Here is a 21,474-nt window from a genome sequence, read left to right on the forward strand (position 1 = left end):
AGTGGCTATAATCACTCTGACCACTTGGCAAAAGTGATTAAACCAACACGCTTATATAATGGACTCGTACTTCTGCACAATAGTTAAACGTCACCCCTGTCTTGGATCAGTAAAATGGGCGGTTGTTTACAGAGGATACTTGCAAACAAAATAAACCACTCATATAAACTCAACAAACCAACTTGAACGCATTGTCGCTTTTCAGGTTTTAGAGTCTCATAGAAGGCATCACTCCCATCAATTCTGAAATGAAGGAGGTAGACACCTCCAGGGTCTCATATCAGTATTGTCACTGGACGATTTTTTTTTTCTATCCTTAAAACTCTGCCTTCAACGCGCATGTAATTTCAGCACAGCCGCGACCGGCTGCGAGGTGACTTTCACCCGACTTCCGTCGTCCAGTTCAGTTTAGTCTTGCCGCAATAAGGACAGGAATTGGGTAAAGAGAACAGCAGGAAAAGCCAGCGTCGCACCCAAGTGCGTGAGTGATATAAGGCAAGAATTCAAGACTGGAAAAACCTTTTCCTGAGCTGGAACAACGCTGCTACCACGTGACAAGAGTTAGGTCTGTTGTCACCGGCGGCTGCCCGTCTTTAACAACATCAATAATATATACAGCATTTTCTATCCCTTAAACCACAGCGTCTACTTTGTGTCCGCTTCAGAGTGGACCGCAATGGGCGATGCAGGATAAAGCCGAGGCATCATCCGAGCACCAGAATTCCTTAATATAAAGAATGAAACACCATTATCGGTTAAATCTCAAAATTGTGTTCCGCTGGGGTTTTGATTGAAGAGAAATACTATTTTTTCGCAGAAATGAATCATTTAAACCCCAAACATATAGACGTATTTATAGATCTTACTATATATTGTTTTAATGACAACTTAATGAGTTACAAGAGTTCAACCAAGCAAGCACCAGTTTAACAGTAATTGTAACAATCTGAAATTAACGAGCACAGGGGTTTAGAATAAACCGAAACTTCTGCCTCAACAAAACAAAATACAATTTAAGACGACATCATATTTTAGGAAGCTAAACTAATGCGATAGCTTTTTTTTTTGTCCGAGAAATATATTCAGCAAGCACCGTACCGTGTGCAATTAAGATAATAAACAGGAATTAAAAAAACTCGGCATAATCGAATTAGGAAACACGGAATCTGTTTTAGAAGCAGAAAATGTTTAAATCATTTTTAATAGTTCTGTCAAACACTCCCTTCACCTACTGCACTATTTGGTTAGTGGCGTTCATTTAATTTGTCAGACAAAAAAAAGTTAATAAGCGGGCCTGGTTTTGAGAGGAAAGAAAACATTAAATTCCAGTAACCTTTCAAATTTTATAATTTATATGAAAATGCTTGCAAGTTTACCGAAAGCTTTGAGGCAAACATCGGAATATGCGGTGTTTCACAAATTTCAGAAAGCAGGCATAATGATTTCGATTCTAAAAAGTCAAACTACTCAGCTGGGTATTAATACCGGTGGAAATTCGCTTGTTTAATCATATTATAAACATTATTTTGACGAACATACCTGATATTTTTAGCAATGCTACTATCACCATTGCGTCGTTGTGTTTCTGGGGAAGAAAACTCGTTGACTTCATAATCAGGTGCACAAAAGATCACTTTGATGCGTCTCAGCTTGGTTTATTATGTGTGAATTTGTTGTTTGGGATTCAAGGCAGGAGAAAAGCTGAACACCACCTCAAAGTTGACTTGACTGAGAAAATAACATACGTTGCAAAAACAAATGTATACAATATTTTGTTTAAAAACTAAGTTAAAATGACAAAGTACTCGTTAATCTTGGGTTTTTTTTTTCTACAGGTTTCAGCTGAAATTATTTAAGTCTCTTTACACGACAGTGTAATTAATCCGAACCTGTGAAGCTCGGAAGTGAATAGTTACGTGAACTCCCCCGGCCTATCAATGAACGTACATACATTTTCGCTCCGTAATAGTATATTTGCGACCTGGTGCTCTAAATGCGCCAGCGGTATTGCGTTTTAACTAACGACACGCCGCTTCAGTTAGTGAATAAGGCAGGCATCGACGCTTCGCTTTTAAAAACAGAAATTATATTGTGTCGATTTTTTTTTCCCATAAACAATAAGCGGATGAAATATTAATGGATCTCTCTAAGTGTGTAATTGTTTAAGTGCCCTAAATGATCCCATTTGGAAATGGATTGTTTCCACTTTTTTTTTTTAAAGGAGTGCGGGCTGTCTGGTCTCCGCCAAGCGCCTCCAACAGCTGGTGACCGAGCGAGTCTGACTGCGGCCCGGATCAGCGGAGGGGACAGCTGGTCAGCGGGGCGGGCGAACTCGCCTCCTCCCTCCGCTGCCCGGCCTGGCTAAACTCGCCGAAATATCTGCTCTTTCTACCTGGGGCTCGGGGAGTTCGGGCTGACGGGGGGGGGGTTTCTAACGTTAGACAAAAGACTTTAATGGCTTTTAATTGGAAGTCGATAAATGGGAGATGATCACCCTGACCCTGACGCCGCATCCTTCGCGTAACACCTGGTGTTCGCGCCTGTGCGCTCTCCCCGGTACAGCGAGGATCCAGCCGGGGCACCACGCGAAATTATGGGTCGTCTTCAAAGAGCTTGCGACTTAAAATAAAAATAAAACGCGTCTGCAGTTAGCCGGCATTCCCGTCGTGGCATCCCAGAATGACAATCCCGAACGCAGGCCGGACGATGTCGGGAATAAGACCTGACTGTCGACGAAAATAGTTACCTGCACGTAAATATGAATCGGTGTAAACTATACGCGTCAACATTTAAATATCCCTGCCCCGGAAGATTTGTTGGAAGGCCGCTAAAATTTCAGGTTTTTCTTTTTAAAAAATCGAGCAATTAGACGTGCTGGGACGTATGGCGAGGCTCTAGGTTTAGACTCAGACGAAGATGATGATAGCCTCTTGATATTAATGAAAAGGGTTATTCTTGCGAAATGCGCAGCAGCTGATTAAGTCTGATGATCCCCTTTCTTGTTGGAAGGTGCGGAGATTTTTGCATGTGAAAAGCCGCTGTTAAATCCCCCGGCACTTACTGAAGATTGTTCCCGGCTCAGGGTTAATGAAGTGCGGATAGAGTCTCGCTGAGCTCCCGGCAAACAAAACCACAACATGGGGAGATTTAAACCCAGAGGATCAGTGACTTAAATTAATCTCATTGACTCAGAATAAAACCAAACAAAACAGCCTTCAAATCAAATTAGGAGTCAATCAAAGAGCAATTTGCATTGTGGTGTGGGCGAGTGTATCTGTGTGAGATTTTGGGGATGTTCATTCACAGGCAGTAGGGGTAGGACATGAACGCGGTGTGTTTTGATCTCGTATAATTAAAAAAGACCCGATTTTTATTTTTTTGGTGAAAGTCAGCCTAAGTACGCCTTGGATCACGTCCAAATTTTTAGGCGCCCCTGAGAAAAATGGCATTAAATCGGCAAATCGTGATTTATTTTACAACTTCTGATAGGGTAAAAAAAATAAAACACTAAGTCTCACGACTTTTAAATAGTTGTTTTTTTCAAAGCGCCGTACTCACTGGTCACATGAACCTTTCGCGAAATGAAGAAAAATAACGCGCTTGAAACGGAGACTAACAGGATGCGTGAAACACACCTGCAACAGGAGAGTTCTTTAACTCTGGAAATGCTAGAAATTTGAACGCCTGTGCATCATGTCCTTCAGTCTCGCCGTGGTGCCAGTCTTTTCTTCTGTTCGTCACAGGTTAAAAGGTGATGTGAAACCTCTGATCACAGGTTCGAGGGCAGCCCTGACGCGTCTGGAATTATTCACGGGTTGTGCCCACAGGTGACTGTTTTTAGCAGGATTAAGATCGGGGGTCAGGTCGCTGAAGGTATCAGCCAGATGCTGGTTCATGCAGCTGCTCCAGCAGTCTGCGCCTCACAGCCGGTGTGAGGAGACAGCCTCCATCAAAGCAGCCAGTGGCAGGACGTGCAGAATCATGTCACCCTTCCCAGCCTCGCATCTGCCTTGCCTGGCACCAGAAACTCACTCAACATAAGGCAGCGCAGGGCGGGATAATGAAGGAATTTCCCAGCAGAGATTTATCTTGGGAGCAGGACTGGGGGAGGTGGGGGGGCATGACAAAGGACAGAGTGTTCAACCAGGACGAGGTGTCACACAGCTCGCGCTAGGAATAAACTCCGATGGATATACCGCAAAGTATCGGGAAGGTGACGGACAGAGATGAAATGTCCCTTCTAAAGTAAACTCCAGGTCTGGTTTAAGTTCAGACTTCTTCCACTACACCTCCAGTGGATGAATTCAGTGTGGAAGCAGGCTGTCGCAGCCGTGACGAGGGCCTGGGCTCACTGTCCCATGTCAGGGGTGAGTACTGGAGGCACAGCATTGCACTCTGGGACAGGCCCAAAGAGCACAGCTGGAAAACTGAAACAACCCCCTGTCCCAGGTGCCAGGTAACTACAAACAGGTCTCTCAGAGGCATTTCTGAGTGAAACCATCCTCAGGTTCGTGCCCAAGCACAGATCCAGTATTTCCATTAGTGAATCACAGTGAGCCTGGTCTAACGTGTTCAGTACATGACTCAAAATTCTTAATCTCTCTCCCCAGTACCATTGAAAAAGGAGAGTATGCCACAGGTCAGCTTTGGCTAAAGTGTAACAGCATCCCGATTTTTCAGACAGGTTATTAAATTGCTTATAAATATATTGACGTTATAGACGAAATGCTACTATTTTCTAATTAAGCACAAAAACCGTGACCTTTGTGAAAGTACTATAAGTCACCATGTTGCTGCAAACCCCTGGTCTCTGTACAGGCGAGAGCGAGCGTGTCCAGGAATTGCGACGTGATGCAGCCCTTCCTGCTCACTAGTCTCAGTAACGACTGATGTAATGTGCCGCACGAGTGACTTAAGTGCAGGTTTTGCAGCAGACATTACACCTCAGAAATGTTCCACGCAGAGTTAACAAGTAAGCAGCATTTGTCGGCAAAACCGTCTCAAAGTCAAGAGCAATACTTCTACTGGAGTAAAAGAAGAGATGTATTCACACGCCTGCTCGTTTACCATGTCACAGGGCCACTTCAAGTCACCAGATGTTTTGTTGCCGTCTTCTGAATCGCAGAACATGGCCCTGCACAGACCTGGAAACTGAGGTTTATTTTGTAATGTAAATGAGAGGTTTTACACGCTACGGTGCACATTTTACTTATATTGTGGTTCGAAATGCCCTCATCAATGCTGATTCTTTCTAACCCCGAAATTAAAAATAGTGCTGCGGTTCCCCTTTAACGCAGTGATTTTCTTTCGCATCAAGGATGACCGAATTTACTAAAAAACAAGAAGAAACTGACTCCTACCTGCATCATTAAAAGAAACCGGAACAGCAGTGGGTCTCAGCCGGCTGTGTGCTGTGCACAGTTTCTGCCCTGACAGGCTTGGCTCCAGTACCTCCAAACCCGTGAGCTGGGTCTTGTGTGCCCATTTTCTCTCCTTCGGTTCTGATCCAGTGCACCATCTCCACTGGCAGCTGTGACTTGTAGGGCTATATAGTAACGTTCATACTTGTGTCCCGACTCAGAGACCACAATTTCCTTTTTATCGACACATTGCAGAAGGCACAACAGAGGAGCAGTGTGCATGTGTAAACACATTGACTGTAAGTTCAACTAACCTACTGTACAGCAGGAATATTCTCTTTCTGTCTAGTGTATATCACTTTGTAAGCAAGAGTAAAGGAAGGGATTGACAACTGAAGTGTGTTCTGATGTTCAGTTATTTTACTTAAGGCTTTTGCATTATGGAAAATACAACAAAATATATTAAAAACTAGTAAAACGTTTTTAAATGCTCTACAAATTAATCTTACAAAACATATTTCAAATATAAAGTTGAAATGCCACAAACCTATTTCAAGTAAACTCTGTACATGTACAGATTTACAAAGCCACTACATTCAGGTCTAATGGATGTAATCAATTCTTCTAGATAGATCTTAACCCAAAATACAGAAAACTGGGCAGAAGACAGACTAAAGAAGCAGAATGTGTTTACAGTACAAGCTGTGTGACACTGTCCACGTGAAAACAAAGTCAGCTTGACCTCCCTCCTGCTCATCAACACAATCCTGGCAGTGCTGACGTCCGCACCTGATCAGCCTCTGGGTAGACGGCTGTGGCGTGTTCTGCCACTCTCCCTGTGCAGCTGCAGACAGTGGGTGAAAGTTGCTCAGTTGGCTCTTGTTGATGGCAATAAGTCCCGGAGGAGTCCTTAGTGGTCACAGGCCAGGAGAAAAAGCAGGCTGTCAAGACCTCATCGTTGTTGCTTCTTCTGCGTTGTGCCACTTAGCACTTTGGGGTCTTGCACTGTCATACTGGAAAATCAGCTTCTGGGTTGGCTTGCAGGAAAATAAAACCTTTAGCTCAAGAACTGTCGACGCATCACCGCGGGAAGGTCGCACTGACTCTTCTGCTAAAGGATACTTCTCTCCACACCATCGCGTCACTGCTGACCCACTGAGTGGCTTGAGCAACACAACAGTCAGCCTGCATGAAGCTCGACATCTCAGAGAGCTGTATCCTCACTCGCCGTCTTCTGCCAGGTCTGCCAAAGAACAGTCAACGTGAATAACACGAATACAACGCTCCTCCGCTCCTCCAGAAGCTCTCAGGCTGCTGCCAGTGCCACGTGCAAACCGCTGGACTAACGGTAGAGCTGTATCACTCACTGTTGTTGCATAAATTAAAATAAAACAGTTTTTAATTTATACTGAATTTTCACTCATATTGCCAATTATACCTCAAATACCGAACACCGAGAACATAGTCTGTAAAATCATATGATTTCAGATCAATAGTGTATATCCTAAAGAAAGATCCGACTCTTAGGGGTCCTTTGGTTGGAAACATGAGGGGCTTCCATGTTATTTTGTTTTGGAAAAACTAAAAAGAAGTTTGTAATGAGCTGCACTGTATATTAGTCATTATATTTTGCCTTATCCAGTTGCTACATGACATGACACAGCAAGAACATGTCTTCCATTAAATGTAGCGTACACTGAGCTTGCCACACCTCCTTGTGGGGTACAATTGTTCTTTCTAATTTCTGTGTCCAAGTTTCACTTGGATTTAGGAAAAAAAGCAAGCATTTGGTACAGCCACAGATACATTTTACCAGGAACACAAGGTAATGTTGCAACCCACTATTTGAAGCATAAATAACTGCCTGTGCCCCAGGAAGTACTGACACCAGCTGAAGAGATCTACATATTCATCGTGAACCGGCATGCATATCACGTAGGCTGTAGATATGCTCGCTTTATTAAAATTACAAGGCAAAATCTGAGTTCTTTAGATGCAATGTGCCTGTCCATTTCACATTCTATTAATCTCCGGATGACAAGGTTTTACACAAAACAGTTTTTAATTTCTTTCTTTTCCCTGGACATGCATCAGGGTAAGGTGATGGAACTTTGCTCGTGACCTCGTCACTTTTTAAACAAGTGTAAGTTTACCAAAAGTCCATGCTGATGCAAAATTTGCAAACTGCAAAAAAGAAACCAGTTTTCTGAGCTACAATTATTCCCAGTTATTTTAGCAATTAAGAATCCTGCCACTCCATCATTACATTATTTATTCTGGCAGCTGGCCAGCAACTTACCTTCAATTATCATCCTTGTCTGTTTTACAGTAGAAAATAAAATAAAAAAGAAGCATTTGTGTATTTTTGTGCAATTTAATGACCAGCCTCTAATTGGAGTCTTTGCAGGAATAAAAAAAACACTAATGTTTAGTCAATGTTGTATCCTTCAGGTAAGCAACCCACTGCAAAAACTCCACTGTGGGGAAAAAAAACATCTACTAAATGACACGTAACACTGTAGCTACAGGAATGGCTAACTGTGCCACAGCTACATTTGTCTGGGAGTACAGCAATGAAAATTAATTAGGCTTGCAATGATGATAAATACTTTGTCTGGTCTGACGAATAAATTAACTCTCACAAAATGCACATCCTGAGTTCCAGTCCTATGAATGCTACACTGCTCTTACACAGAATATTTAGGATCTCATTTCCACAGCCCAGCTCTGCTCTATGGTTCTGGAAGGTATTTTGTGAATCTGTAGCAATAAAATACCTACAGTAGGTTAAGGCTGATGTCCTTAGGTTATGCCGGCTGATTCTGAAGTCTCAGTTTTCCGGCCTTTTTGTGAATCTTTGTCTTCTTCTTGGGATCCACTGTGTCCATTCCGCTGGAGTACTCGGATCGGAGCAAGTTCGCCATGCGCTCCTTACCGCTCAGCTTCTGGGGGGTTCTGGAATACACAGATCATTCGACAGGACAGAGTCACGCACTCAAGAACCTCGATCTTGAACACGCAGAGCAAACGAACAAGAGATGATTGCAAACTCCACTTCAGCCACAGTCACATGTGCTAAACCTGCTGACAGATCCAGGAATTCCGGGAATAAATCTGACCTCCGTCACCAGACGGATTCAGGCCTTGTGGAACTAGGGTGGAGTTCAAGGAAACTTTTGCTAGGAGCTTAACACTGCGTTAAAGTACACTTTACATCTTCTCTATAAAAGGTCATGTTCTGCTGCCTTCTAATAAGGGCCCAATTCCCACGACAACAGGACTTCACAGAGAACACAGGCGAGGAGAGAGAGGGGGGTGAATCACGGAGAGAACAAAGCGGAGACAAGAGGGTCTTGTGAAAGGATTCCCTTTGGCCAGGCCGCATTAAAAAGCCATGTCCCCCCCAGCGGGGGACAATGTCAGACAGGCCGGGAGCAATTACCTAATCAATACGTCCTGGTGCTGCGGTCTGCCTGGAGACCGGGAGTCATGGAGACCCACACCGCCTCTGCCCAGAGGAAGCTTCGGCTTCTGCGCTCATCCGTCCCCGAGGGCAAGCCTCTGCAGGCAACCCGCAGGTGCCGACGGTCACTGCAGTGACTCCGCGCCGCTCCGGGGGGCCCCTGTTGGCTGGGAGAGGCTGGGATACAGTCCCCTGCCCCTGCCACAGCATGGCCGCCCGGCTCCCAGGCAGCACCAGGACGTATTGATTAGGTAATTGCTCCCGGCCTGTCTGACATTGTCCCCTGCTGGGGGGCGGACAGGGCTTTTTAACGCTGGCTGGCCACAGGGAATCCTCTCCTCTCGCCTCTGCCTGCTTCTCCGTTATCCAGTCCTCCGAGCTGGATGACCGAGCGAAAGACCCTCCCATGTACCTCCCACGCTGCAGGGGCGACCCAGGTGCACCGGGTGAATCGCGATCAGTGCGAAGCCTTCTTGTGTGGGTGTGTGTGTGTGTGTGTGGGGGGGGGGGGGATACTTATAAATAAAAAATAAAGCATGCATTTTCTTCGACACTGCTCTATACTTAATGGCTAGCCCACTGCACTTCCACCACGGCACACGCAAGGAGGCAGGAGGCAGGAGCTTCCCGGCACCTGCGTCCCCTTGCGTGACCCCGCTGACCCAGCTGGGAGTCCAACGGATGTTTCAGGGCAGAAGACAAGGGAAGGGGGGCTCATAAATAAGACAGGATGCACGGGAGACGCCAGCCCTGTGTTTTCCATGCTCTCCGTACAGAGGCTGGTCTTGCATGGTCTGTATGTTCGGGGGGGGGCGAGGGAGGCCGGTGTCCATGGTGGCTGAAGCCGGGGGGCTCGCTCTGTAACCACCTCATTAGGAGGTGTCTGTCAGGACGGCCGCAGCAGGGGGCCGCCACCGCAGACACCTGTAATGAAGTCTCACCTGACGGGGGGGAGTGGGCTCAGCCCCCCCACCTCCCCCTCCGGGGCACCAGCGTGAGCACTCCTGTGGGGCAGGAGGTGCAGGCGCGCTGTTCTCCAGCCCTGGTGCCCCAGCAACCCGCCGTGCTCCCCGGCCCCTTCAGAGGAACCTGCAGCCCGGCGCAGCCGGCTGGGCACAAGCCGAACGTTCAACACAAACCAGAACGGGGCGCTGCTTCGCCACGGACCCTGCAGGTGTAGGTTTGTGCGATCGTAACAGGCTGCGTTTTCCAAGCCAGGTTACAGGCTCTTGAGCTCAGACTGAGCCGCAGAATGAAGATGCTTCACTGCCTGCTCGGAAAGGCTAGATCTCGTCTCTCAAGTTGCCCTCACTCCACCCTGGCGGGCCCGCGGGGACGTTCCTGTTGTCCTGCTCGATGGGTGGAATTGAGTCTTTTTCATCAGGGCACAATGACATTTCTTAGCAACACTGCCGAACAGCCCACACGAGCCCAGCGGTGCTGAACGAGAGACACTGCAGTGAGCTGGGAGCTTGAAGGGGTCACTTAATACTCACTGCTACAGCACTGCCCCCTACCTTGACCCCCACCTGCCCCTGGAGACCCCAGAGCTAGCCAGGCAGCTGTGTGTGATCAGGCCAGCTCTGCGTTTCCAAATGTCACTTGTAAACTGAGCACAATGGAGAGAGATTCAAGGGGAAGGATGAGTGTGAGGAGAGGCGGAGCAGAGACAGGCCGCCCAGGTTGATAATGAGGTTTTCACACAATTCTGAACAACACAGCACCGCTGGGCGAAACAGAGACAAGGTTTCTTGTGACTGGAAACATAAGGTTCTCTAATGAGTACCAGCAAAAGGTGTTGAAGTCATCTTTTTTAACGCACTTTGCCATCAGTCCTCTGCCACACGCTTACTTTTCTAAGTAAGAAAAACACTTCCTGCGGAGGGGGGCTGTATTGTCGCAGGCCTCTAGCATGGTGCTCTCCTATTTAAGTCTTAATCAACTGCCACTACTGCGAGTGTTTTCCGGCTTCCAGGTAGATTCTGAAGACTGCAAACCACTGATGTCTCCGCGAGGTTCCCATATGCCTTTCAAAAAAAGGCACACAAGCGTACCTGTGTACCACGGAAATGATCCCCTCTAATCCAGAAAACGAGCTCACAGACATGGCAGGATTACTGCATAAGCAAGGAAGTGTCTTAATTGAGGAAAACAAATCTTTGTCCAAATAACGTGCACTCAGCCTCCTTGAACTGGCGCACAAACGGTGCTTTACACAAGCTGCAGACGAGGGAACGGTAAGACTGTCTCTTCGGATGAGAGGAAATACATGTCACTGGAGGGAAAGGAAAAAAAAACCAAAGATCGCGATTTGCAAAACATGGAAAGGGTTTTTTTTTCCCCCTCTTTTGCTTGAAGCGGCAACCGTAAGAGAGCCTGATGAGTTCTGCCGCGTGGCAGGAGGAGATGGTGAAACAGGCAGAGGCAGGACAGCTCAACCACCTCACCTGAAAGACTGAACTAGCTCAGTGCGGCACCAATCGCCACGACAGCTTAATAACCTTCCCCGCCCGTCACCGGAGCTCACGAGATCACACTGCTTTGTTCCATCTGTAAGATACAGGTTCCTCACAAGTGCTCAACAGAGACCGACAGAAAAATTCCCAAAACAAAGACAGTTTAAAAAGAAAAAAATCAGACTGATAAGACCAAACCGCTTGCTTTGTTTGGCACCCCCCAGTTCAAAGCACGCAGTCTATAAGAACCTAAACAAGTTAATAAAAATAACTGGGCCACCTCCAGGAAATTGATGCTGATGGTACAATGTCACGTTTCTGTAAGTGTAAATGTAACCACTCTGGTGGTCAGAAAGTGAAAAGGACAGCGACTACAGCAGCTTCAGTGCGACGGGGGGCAGTGGGAACCAGTGAGGGCCGCTCACGAACGGCAGCCGAGCCAAACGGAGGCTTCTTTTACACTTGTTGAAATCCCATTGACTGAAATTACACACCTCAGCGTCTCCTGTCCTGCAGTCACCCCCCTCGCGGGCACCCTCGACAGCAGGTCCGAGGAGCGCTCGCGTTAATTAGGTGGGGGCGTCTGCCCGCCCCGCCCCGGCCCCGGCCCCGCGGCTGCGCCACGCCAGCGGCCAGACCGCAGCGCTGCCTGACAGCCGGGCCGCGGCTTGCGCGCTGACCCTCTGGGGGCCACGAGATGACCACTAATCATCCCGGACCGCCGACGCTGCGGCAGACCCCAAGCCGAACCCAAGCCGACAGGCTCTAACTCATTAACCCCAGCAGGGCTGCCCAGGTCATTAACTGTGAGAAACCACACTAGCAAGCAGTCGGCATCCCTGTATCCCTGCAAACACTGCTGCTGGAGTTAACCCCTCACAGCCCTGCAGCCTCAGACGAGTGCGGCCTTTGTCCTGTGCTCCAACACCGGGAGCAGCAGGAATAACGCAGCTACCGGAGCCAGAACGAGTGGCCAGGGCTTTGTTCAATCGCTCAGTAACAAGGGGGTTCAGAAGGGAGGAAATGCAGGACCTCGGGGATGCAGGTGGGGTCTGTTACATAAAGGGAGAAGAGGGTTGACTGAGGTTCTCACTGATGACTTTGCACGCGGGCTCGAGGGACATGACGACACGCCGCAGGTGAAAAGACAATCCCACTCTGATCGCCACGATTTCAGCGGATCCAAGGGCGCAGTGCTAAAAGGTGGTGAACTTCAGCCAAACACATCACCCGAACTACAGTCCACACATTACATGTCGAACGTTAACTATATATTTCTATGGGCAACAGAAGACTGCTTCAGACAACTTTAGAGGGTAAGGATTGGTGTGAAATATAGTTCTTAATGATCTAGGATTCCCATCTCTAAACCCTGGCATCAGATCAATTAGCTTCTAACTACCAAACAGGCCAGACTGACCAAAAAGCCTCTTCCTGTCTGCAGTCTTTCTTATGTTCAAAGAAATGTGTTCACATGGGTATAGGACTGATTTGAAAGCACTCGGCAGAGGAGACTGGAGTGAGGATATTATTGGGGTACCTCAAGGGTCAGTTTTAGGACCAATGCTCCTTTTCATTGATGTCAATGATCTCAACACTGTATATAGCTGGTACAATGGTCAGATTTGCAGAAAATACAAAAAAGGAAGAGCTGCAAATAGCACCACAACAGCAAAAGCAATTCAAGAGAACATGGACAAATTCAGGACTGGGTCATCTCCTGGCAACTTCTGAGAAGGACAAAGCAAGGTATTATGTGCAGGAAGCACTGAAAATTAAACAGGTAGCACTGATACAGAAGAAGCGAAGCAGTTTGTTTCTACTCTTCAGCTAGACAGGGTGGGGAGGCAATCAAAAATGCCAACAAAATGTTCTGATACACCACTAAAATTTACAGAAAGTCATGGAAAAACTACACAATGCATTAGTCAGAGCTAACTTGTAATATTGTGATCTGGTCACCACACTACAAGAAAAACATTCCTGCTCTAGAGGCAACACAAACAGAGAACAACCAGCCCGTATCCTGGTCTGATGGGGAGGTTGTGTTTGGGTAGACAAAGGGAACTGGATCCTTTTAGCCTGAGACAGAGATAATGATGGGAAGATGTGATTCGGGTATTCAAAATCCTGAAAGACACTGATCAAATCAAAGGCCTTATCCAACATCAGCAGTAACACAAGAACATAATGACACAAAGGGAAATTAAGTTAAGGGGCATGCAAAACAGGAGACACTTCCTGACACAGAGGACTGTAGGAGTGTGGAACCAGCTACCTAGTCGCATCTCTGAGGGATCTCTTAAGAAACTGATACATGGAATATATATATATATGGAATCTCACATGTTGAAGTTTTAACAGAAACAGAAATATGCAGTTTTACATTTCAGTGCTGATATTATCCATGATCTATTATCTCAATCAGCTAGTAAGATAATATGATTAAGTTTACGATTTTACACACATCACACACCGAGTTAAAGAGAACTTGGAAGGGTCATTTTTTATTCACATGCTCTTAGTATTACAAATCTTTGTATTGTGTATCTATATTTTATGTGTATTGGTTGTAAATTGTGATACTCATGTATTCGTCCACAGATTTACTGAACGGCGTGTAGATCTTTAGACTGAAAAGCAAAATAGCGAATTCATTTTCCACAAATGAGGCTAGCTTCACTGTCCTTTCGAAAATAACGCCACCAGACTCCTCTTCCTCGCTCCGCGGGGAAAAAAAACAAACATTTTTGACCACAAGACCGAAAAAAAAAAAATTGGGGGATTAAACTACTTCACTATTAAATCGTCGTAACCAATCTTTCCCTTGAAAAATGCACTGCAAAACGAAACCCTGTGTTTGGTTCAGCATTTGTGAATCAGAACATTCGCTGAGATTGAATTACTGTGCATGAGGCAGGGGGTGTGACTGCTATTTGCTGTGACCTTACATATAGACATCGTAAGGTTAGCGACTGAAGTCTGTGCAGGTCTCAGCCAAGAACGCCCAGCAGTGGGAGGTCTGAGCGAGTCTGTGCCAGCCAGCGAAACCGCGTGCTGCTCTGGGCATCACATCCTCCCAGCCTCCGGCATGTGACCGAAGGCAGATTACATCAGGAAATCTCTTGAGCCAGCAGTGGCACACTGCAAAGACGGAGAAGAAAAAAGCCCCACCGCCTTTCTTTCCAGCTACAGATCCATGCTTTCCCGTCGAGAAATCCCCTTCCCCCATATCCTCTTCTGCTTTTCCAAGCCCTGATTCAAAATCTGAAGCACTGGACAGTAACAGGCTTCTGAGCCTGAGAGGTCTCTTGTACAACCTACCAGCCGGCGAACCCTAGAATGACCACTTAGATCTTGTCCTTCACTCTGTGATACCAGTTTGAATGTTAAGGGATGCTTTTTCGAAAAAAAAAACTTTCAAAATGTAAAAAAAAAATTCAATGCCACAGCAATTCGTGCTGGGGTTGCCAGATAAGCCCCCGTCTTTGAATGTGAGAAACTAGAGTTAAGAAACTGGGGGGGTGTTACTGGTCTGCCAACACTTGGAGCCCATCCTCATTAAAAAAAAAAGTCACTTGCACAGACACACACGCAAAAAAAAACAAAAACAAAGCACACAACTCAAACCTTCTCAGCTGCCAAGACAGGGAAGGCTCACCGGAGAGCCTGCCAGACGTGGAGCATTAGCATTGCGACAGGGGACCAAGCTGGCTGGAGCGGTCCTCTCTGGCCCGCGGCTCTTTGATCTCGCACCAAGGCCGGCTCCCTGGCTTGCTCGCGCTGCCAAGCCTGCGCCCACACCGGTGCACCCCAGGGCCAGGCCCGCAGACCCCCGGCACCCCCAGTCCTGCTCCCCTCACACCAGCGCTCGCCTAGGTCCCCCCCCCGATAAATCCTTTAGGAAAGGAGGTGTTAAGAATTTAGATCTGATTTCAACCCACTGTGCAATTATCTCTTAAGAGGGACCCACGGGCAGGGCGACAACGCGCGTACAGCTCGAACTCTCGAGGTGGATTAATGACGGGGAGCAGGGAGAAAGGTTCAAGGGGAGACAGCAAAGCCCTGCAGGCGGATGGGTAACAGGGAAATGTGCAGAAGCTACCACCCAGGAAGGCAGGACAAGACCGAGCACCGTCAGGGCGCCCTTATATACTGTACATGACACAGTTTATGGCAGCACGCCCATAATGCACTAACCTAATCCGACCCCCGCAAGGCCAGGAGCGCAGGACGCCGGAGCTGTAAACTCTAATGGAAGCGCCTCCTTCCACACAGGGATGGTGGATATTCAAGGAGGAACAAAAGTGCAGAAACAAGAGGGGCTCTCCGGTAACCGCGCAGCTGTCAGGCTCATCTTTGTCGCGCAGCCTCTCCGGTTACAGCCCCGAGACTGCTTCAGCCTGACGGGCCACTGCACACTGGGCAGCCCAGCCCCGCCCCCAGCCCGGCTCAGCCACGCCCCCAGCCCGGCTCAGCCCCGCCCCCAGCCCGGCTCAGCCCCGCCTAGCCCAGCCAGCCCCGCCCCCAGCCCGGCTCAGCCCCGCCTAGCCCAGTTCACCCCAAGCCCAACTATGTCCTGCCCCCCGCCCAGCCCGCAGGGGGCGCCACTCCGCGGGGGCCCGGAAGACACACTGCCACAGATAAAGCAGCCACTGTAAAGCACGTCCGCTGGGAATGGGGCCGGTTGGGGGGGGGGGTTATTTTAAAATGGGGTTTATTTCAAAATAAACAGGCTTTCCCCCCCCTCCCACCAGCTGAGAAATGTATTTTTCTATTTCCTTTTCATCCATCATCATCATATCGTGTTCTTCAGCCAATGCGAGTTTTAAACAGGCTGCCAGCTTCCCTAAGACACACTCCTCTGGCTGCTCCTCAGCGGTGCTTCACCACATCTCTCAGAGCTGTGCAGCAGACCGGCGCTTACAAACACCTGACGGTAATAATCATAATAATAATAATAATAATAATAATACGGTAGCTTATTTTTGCACACTCTTTTCGTAACAGTGTGTTTTTGGGGGTTGTGCACGTGTGTTTTAGTGTTTCCATTTGTTTACTGCAGAAAAATGTTAGAAACCAAGCAAGGTCAACTTAAAATGCACAAATAGACTACTGTGGATACAAGTTTAAAGCACAGTATTACCTAAACAATACTGTATACATTACTTAAGCTTATTTAATGCAAAGCACAATAAATTCCATTTGATACAGTACCAATCAGTATGATATATTTACGCCGGATTGTCCTTTGAGAATGTTATAAATTGGATTATAAACCTAAAAAACACTGATCCACTGGTCTGATTATCTGGAACCTCACTACAAGTTCTTGCAGAACCACAAAAATGCTTTTCGCAGATTAGGCACTTGATGAGACAGATCCCTGACCTCCCTGTCCCCCCAGTCCCGATGTCTCTGCGCTGTACCCCGGCCCCAGTCTGGCTCCCAGTTCTCACCTCCTGGGGGGCTTCCTGGTCCTGTCGCGGGGGCCGGCGCCCAGCCCCGAGCCCAGGCCCCGGGGCGCGTCCCTGAGACCGAAGCTCTTGGCGGTGTGGCCCAGGTGGAGGGTCCGGATGTGGAAGACGTGTTTGAGGCCGGCGGGGTACGTGGTGTAGGCCCGCAGGAAGGACTGCAGAGCTGCGCAGACGCAAACGCAGGCGGTCCGTTAACCTCCGGCAGACAACATCTACCCCCCCATTGCACATTCCAACAAGCTACAGCTTCAGGCCTGGCATTCAAAGCCTCCTGCGCCAGAGCAGAAACAAGCCCTTAACTGACCCAGACGCCCATCTAAAATACAGGAGAGCGAAAGAAGAATCCACTGACAGCTGGAATGGACAGTATCTGGGGCCATGAAAACTGGAGCAAACCTGGCACAGGAGCAAAAGGCCTTTCTGAACATTGCTGTATTTGTCCTCTAGCTCTGCAGTGGCATTGCTATGTACTATTTTATCACAGGTGAACACTAACTTTGGAGCCACACCAGCGCCTGAAATAATGGGGAAACACTCTAATGCCACTGCATTAAAAGTGTGCATTTAATCTTTTACAGCTTGGCGATACATCACCTTGAGAGGTGCTTGTAGTTCCTGTTCAAGAACAGGTAGGAATTCATTCGTACACTTTAGATTTTCTTGACATTTCTATTTGGCATCTAGGTTTAATCTGTCATCCTCTGATCTTAAGTTCTCATTCCTAACCGTGAGCCACAGGGTTGACTGACAAAGTATATATCCCCCTTTAAAAACTGACTCATTGTTGTTATATGAAACATACTCCCTTGGCTTTCTGGTCAATAATTGCTTGATATATCCATCACCGCCTTGCTATTTACTCTGTTTTTGCAGAAGCCTGGGCTCTATTTTCCCAGGCTATGATTGAGCGAGCTATTTTCATGCACGGAGATAGACAGTTAAAACTGGGAGGCTAATATCTGTTTGATCAAAGTTTATGTGAAATTTCCCGGGAGCGCCGAGGGAGCGAGCGTTTATGAACTGTAATAAAAAGAGTCATTTTCACGGGCGGACCAGGTAGCGTGGCGGGGGATTTGGTTAAGTCTCTGTTTGCCGGGAAAAGAGCGCATTCATTTCAGATCAATGAGCTGCATGGAGAGGATAATGGCTCCACTGTATCCCCCTTCTCCTGCACAACACAGCCAGGCAGCAAAGCGTTAAAGAGACAGCAGCCACTCAGACATGGCCTAGCCAGCACTGCCAGCAACTGTATTACTGGTCTGGCCTCTGCCAGTACAGCTGGCATGACTGGGGGGCCAGTGGTACATTAACAGGACTCAAGGGGGGCCCAGACAATACATTGGTTGAAGTGTCTGCAACGGCTGTCGTAACTGCTTAATGATTTCAAAGGCAACCTAGACTTCAATATTAAAAACATTACAAATTCCAATGTAAGCAGATTCAACCTGCGAAGGCAGAATTTGGCCGGCCGTGGGTCCCAAATGCCAGGTCCGCTTTTCATACGAATGCTGTCATTTCGGCACATGCCAACATCCTGAAAAGCACTGCAGAACGGCTCTCACCCCTCAAACCCAATAAAGGTTAATACAAGTCAAAGATATCAGCCGCAATATTAGTGAGCTGAGTTTGCATGAAGTTTCTACGTCATTACTGTTAGCACAAAATAACTGCTTGGGCTTTCTCTCGCGTAGCTGAGTTTCCTAAAAGGCTCAATGAGGGGCTCCTGTGAAGAAAGATGCCTTCTTTCGAGACTAACTCAGTAGAAGACTGTTTTTCTTGAGGGAGAGGGCTGATACCATTTTCCGACATTGAAGGGAAATAAGCACTTCTGCAGGATTTAAGTCCCAGATCACGGCCCTTTCCCCGTTGCACTGGAGTCCGGTCCCCCCCACCCGGACTCGTACTGCCACCTGCCAGCATGCTAGGGGTGCTCTTCACGTTCACAAGAGTGCAGCCAGGGGCTCTGGGCCGCCGCGCCCTCTCCACGCCCCGGCGCGGAGCACTGACCTTTCTTGGCGGCCTGGGTGCTCTCCGCGCTCGAGTGAACGGCGCTCTCGAGCGCCGACTGCAGCACCGTGGCTCGCACCCGGACCTGCTGCTGCAGGGCCGCCGGAGACTTCTGCAGGGAAAACAACAGAGAGAAGAAAAATAGCGCATTCCAAAAAAAAACCCAACCACAGACACACGAGCGGACGAGCAGCTGCTCACAAGCGCCCCACGCCCAATGTGCCCACGCCGGCGCGGAAGACCAAATTATTGAGGCGGGTTCGGAGTGGAATAATAAAGCAGGTTCTTAAGATTTTAATAAGAATAAAATGAAACAGTAACCACCAAGGGGCCAACTGGGTTAATCCCTTCAATATTACTGAAAATAAAGAGGAGAAAAAAACAGGGCTTTCTCTCCCAGAAAAGGCCACTGCGTGCCTGAACAATTACAGCCTGCCCTGCCTCATCTCTTTTCACACCCCCACTGCAGCAGTGCCTGGACACCTGCTGAGGCTGCATCTCACCCTGATCAAGCACCAGGGCTCGCCGATCCACTGGACGGGCTACCGAGGAGCAGCACGTGTTTGTGTCATTAAGCACCTTGCAGAAAACAGAGTATATCCTCAGTGTAGCGATTCCTGATCGATGTTTTTTTCTGCATATTTTTTTTTTTTACAAACTCTTTTAACATGACAACAAATACACGGACGTCACAGATGGCATGAAAATGAACATAATTTTTTCTGCATCTGACGTATTAAGTGGCAACACCTTGGGAACAAGTTTAATTAACACTAATGATGTAATCTGATGAAACCCATGTGTAGACCACAGGCAGAGCAAAGAGAGTGGTAAATAAATCTGTCGTGCGATACACAACTTAAACATATTTTGAATCTGAAGTGCATGTTATAATCCTTACCTTTATTAAGTGATCAAAGAAAAACTCAGGCGTAGCAACCTTGACCATACGCCGATATTAATATTGTAGAACTGCATCTTTCCAGAGAGCTGGATCTATTGTTCTTTTTTAAATCTCGCTCACCCTTTACAAACACATACAAGTTGTGCGCGTTATTTAAATCCTTTCACAATTTTAACATGTAGATGAAAATGTATAAATTCCCCGCATCACTTTATTTTCTCTTTTTTAATATGAGTGCAAAATGAATTCTGAACTCTGCCGTTACCTCCGGTGTATTGGCAGAGCACTAACTTTAATAAAGAAACCCGCTTTAAAGGGGGAAAAACTGTTTAAAATGAATGAGAAGGTATTAGGTCTGTCAATGCAGGATTGAACAGGAGTGACTAAGACTTAATATGATACATACACACGAACATATATACGGACACTGTATTCAAATATATATGGAAAAATAACGTACGTATAAAGATATCTATCCCTTTTTTCTAAAAAGTCAGAAATCCCAGTCCAGTATGAACTAAACAGAGAGCAGGCGGTGCTGTCCTAGATGCAAATTGTACACCCTTCACCTCTGACTTTCACACAGAGCCCCTCCCAGCTCCCCCCACACTCGGGCACATCCACGTCTCAGCTCCAATATAATAAGTGTAAGGAATTAGAGACAGCTCCCGGCGCGGGTTCGAAAAGGAAATTAAAGCAGGATTAAGGCTCAGCGACAGTGTCGAGGGCTTCACTTGGGGGGGTTTTCTGGACTGTGTGCTCACTGCTGAGAGAAAAAGGGGGGGATTACTGCTGTTATTGGGAGGCCTTAAGCACAGATCAAGAGCGCTGGGCCCCTCCGACGTACGTCTTGGGCGACCGCCGAAGCAGCCTCGGTTAGTCTTCGAACCCGCAGCCGCAGGACAGGGGTGTACAAAAACCCCAAAACAACGCCTTGTGCCCAATGGTCTAATTCACGCGATAGACTTCAAAACAACAAAATCCCACGAACTCCACACCGGGCACACGTGGAACGGGACAAAGAGGAAGGAGACGGGAACGCTGGGGCGGAAGGGGACACCAGACATTCAGCAGGGCGAGGGTCTTCGCCAGCGAGGGGCTACAACACACACGCCCAGTTCACTCAAAGCCCCCGTAAGCGGGTTCTTATGTTATTATCAATCCGGGTTACTTCGGGTTGGGCCCGTCGATAAGTGAGCTTTAAATCACAGTGAGCAGAATCTGGAGGCACCTCGAGCACAGCAACCCTATATGTGAGCTATCAACAGGAAGAGCTGCAATAGCTGCTCCATCACTCAGCCGTCAGAGCTGACTGCCAGGATTGTCAGGGGTATCGGCAATGTCACCCCTCCCTCAAGTCACACCCATACTGATAGGCCACGTCCCGTCCGGCAGAACAGAATTAACTCGTCACCTTGAAACAAAATGCCTAAAATCTCAGTGGAAGTCGGGCTCGGAATTGTCTACCGGCATAAAGACGGGACAGTGAGTGAAAAGAGCAGGGCAACGCAAAATGTCCGAGGCTCGTGCGTCTGCGAGCCGTGCGTCTGCTCTGTCAAGAGGCCCCCCCCCGGGGATCTTGTTTGGTTTGTGCATTCTGGCCTCTTCAGAATCTCCTGGCCCTTACCTTGTCCCATTTACCTCTGCCCGCGAAGCGGTCGTCCAGCATGAGGTTAGCCAAAATATCTTCCATCTTCATCTCCGACATGCTGAAAGACACGACCAGCGGACCTGCTTAATATAAACGGATCCAAAAAGTGGACTTAGCTTAGGGGGCTTTACAGTCGCACTGTGTATCCAAATGCAT

The 21,474-nt window shown here is 47.7% G+C and overlaps 1 protein-coding gene across 3 annotated transcripts in view; it reads right to left on the reverse strand.

Moving 5' to 3' along the window:
• Positions 1-5,758: 5,758 nt before the first annotated feature.
• ddx31 (DEAD (Asp-Glu-Ala-Asp) box polypeptide 31) overlaps positions 5,759-21,474 on the reverse strand; it is a 34,541-nt gene continuing 18,825 nt past the window's right edge. For all 3 annotated transcript variants that reach the window (XM_069183463.1, XM_069183464.1, XM_069183462.1), the window contains exons 18-22: positions 21,295-21,376; positions 18,764-18,875; positions 16,739-16,919; positions 8,142-8,315; positions 5,759-6,603 (exon numbers count right to left, since the gene is read on the reverse strand). In XM_069183463.1, the coding sequence (XP_069039564.1) occupies positions 8,168-8,315; positions 16,739-16,919; positions 18,764-18,875; positions 21,295-21,376 (523 nt within the window). In that variant the 3' untranslated portion in view covers positions 5,759-6,603; positions 8,142-8,167. The remainder of the gene's footprint in view (positions 6,604-8,141; positions 8,316-16,738; positions 16,920-18,763; positions 18,876-21,294; positions 21,377-21,474) is intronic.

This window comes from Lepisosteus oculatus, chromosome 24 (assembly GCF_040954835.1).
Source record: "Lepisosteus oculatus isolate fLepOcu1 chromosome 24, fLepOcu1.hap2, whole genome shotgun sequence".
Taxonomy (NCBI): Eukaryota; Metazoa; Chordata; class Actinopteri; order Semionotiformes; family Lepisosteidae; genus Lepisosteus; species Lepisosteus oculatus.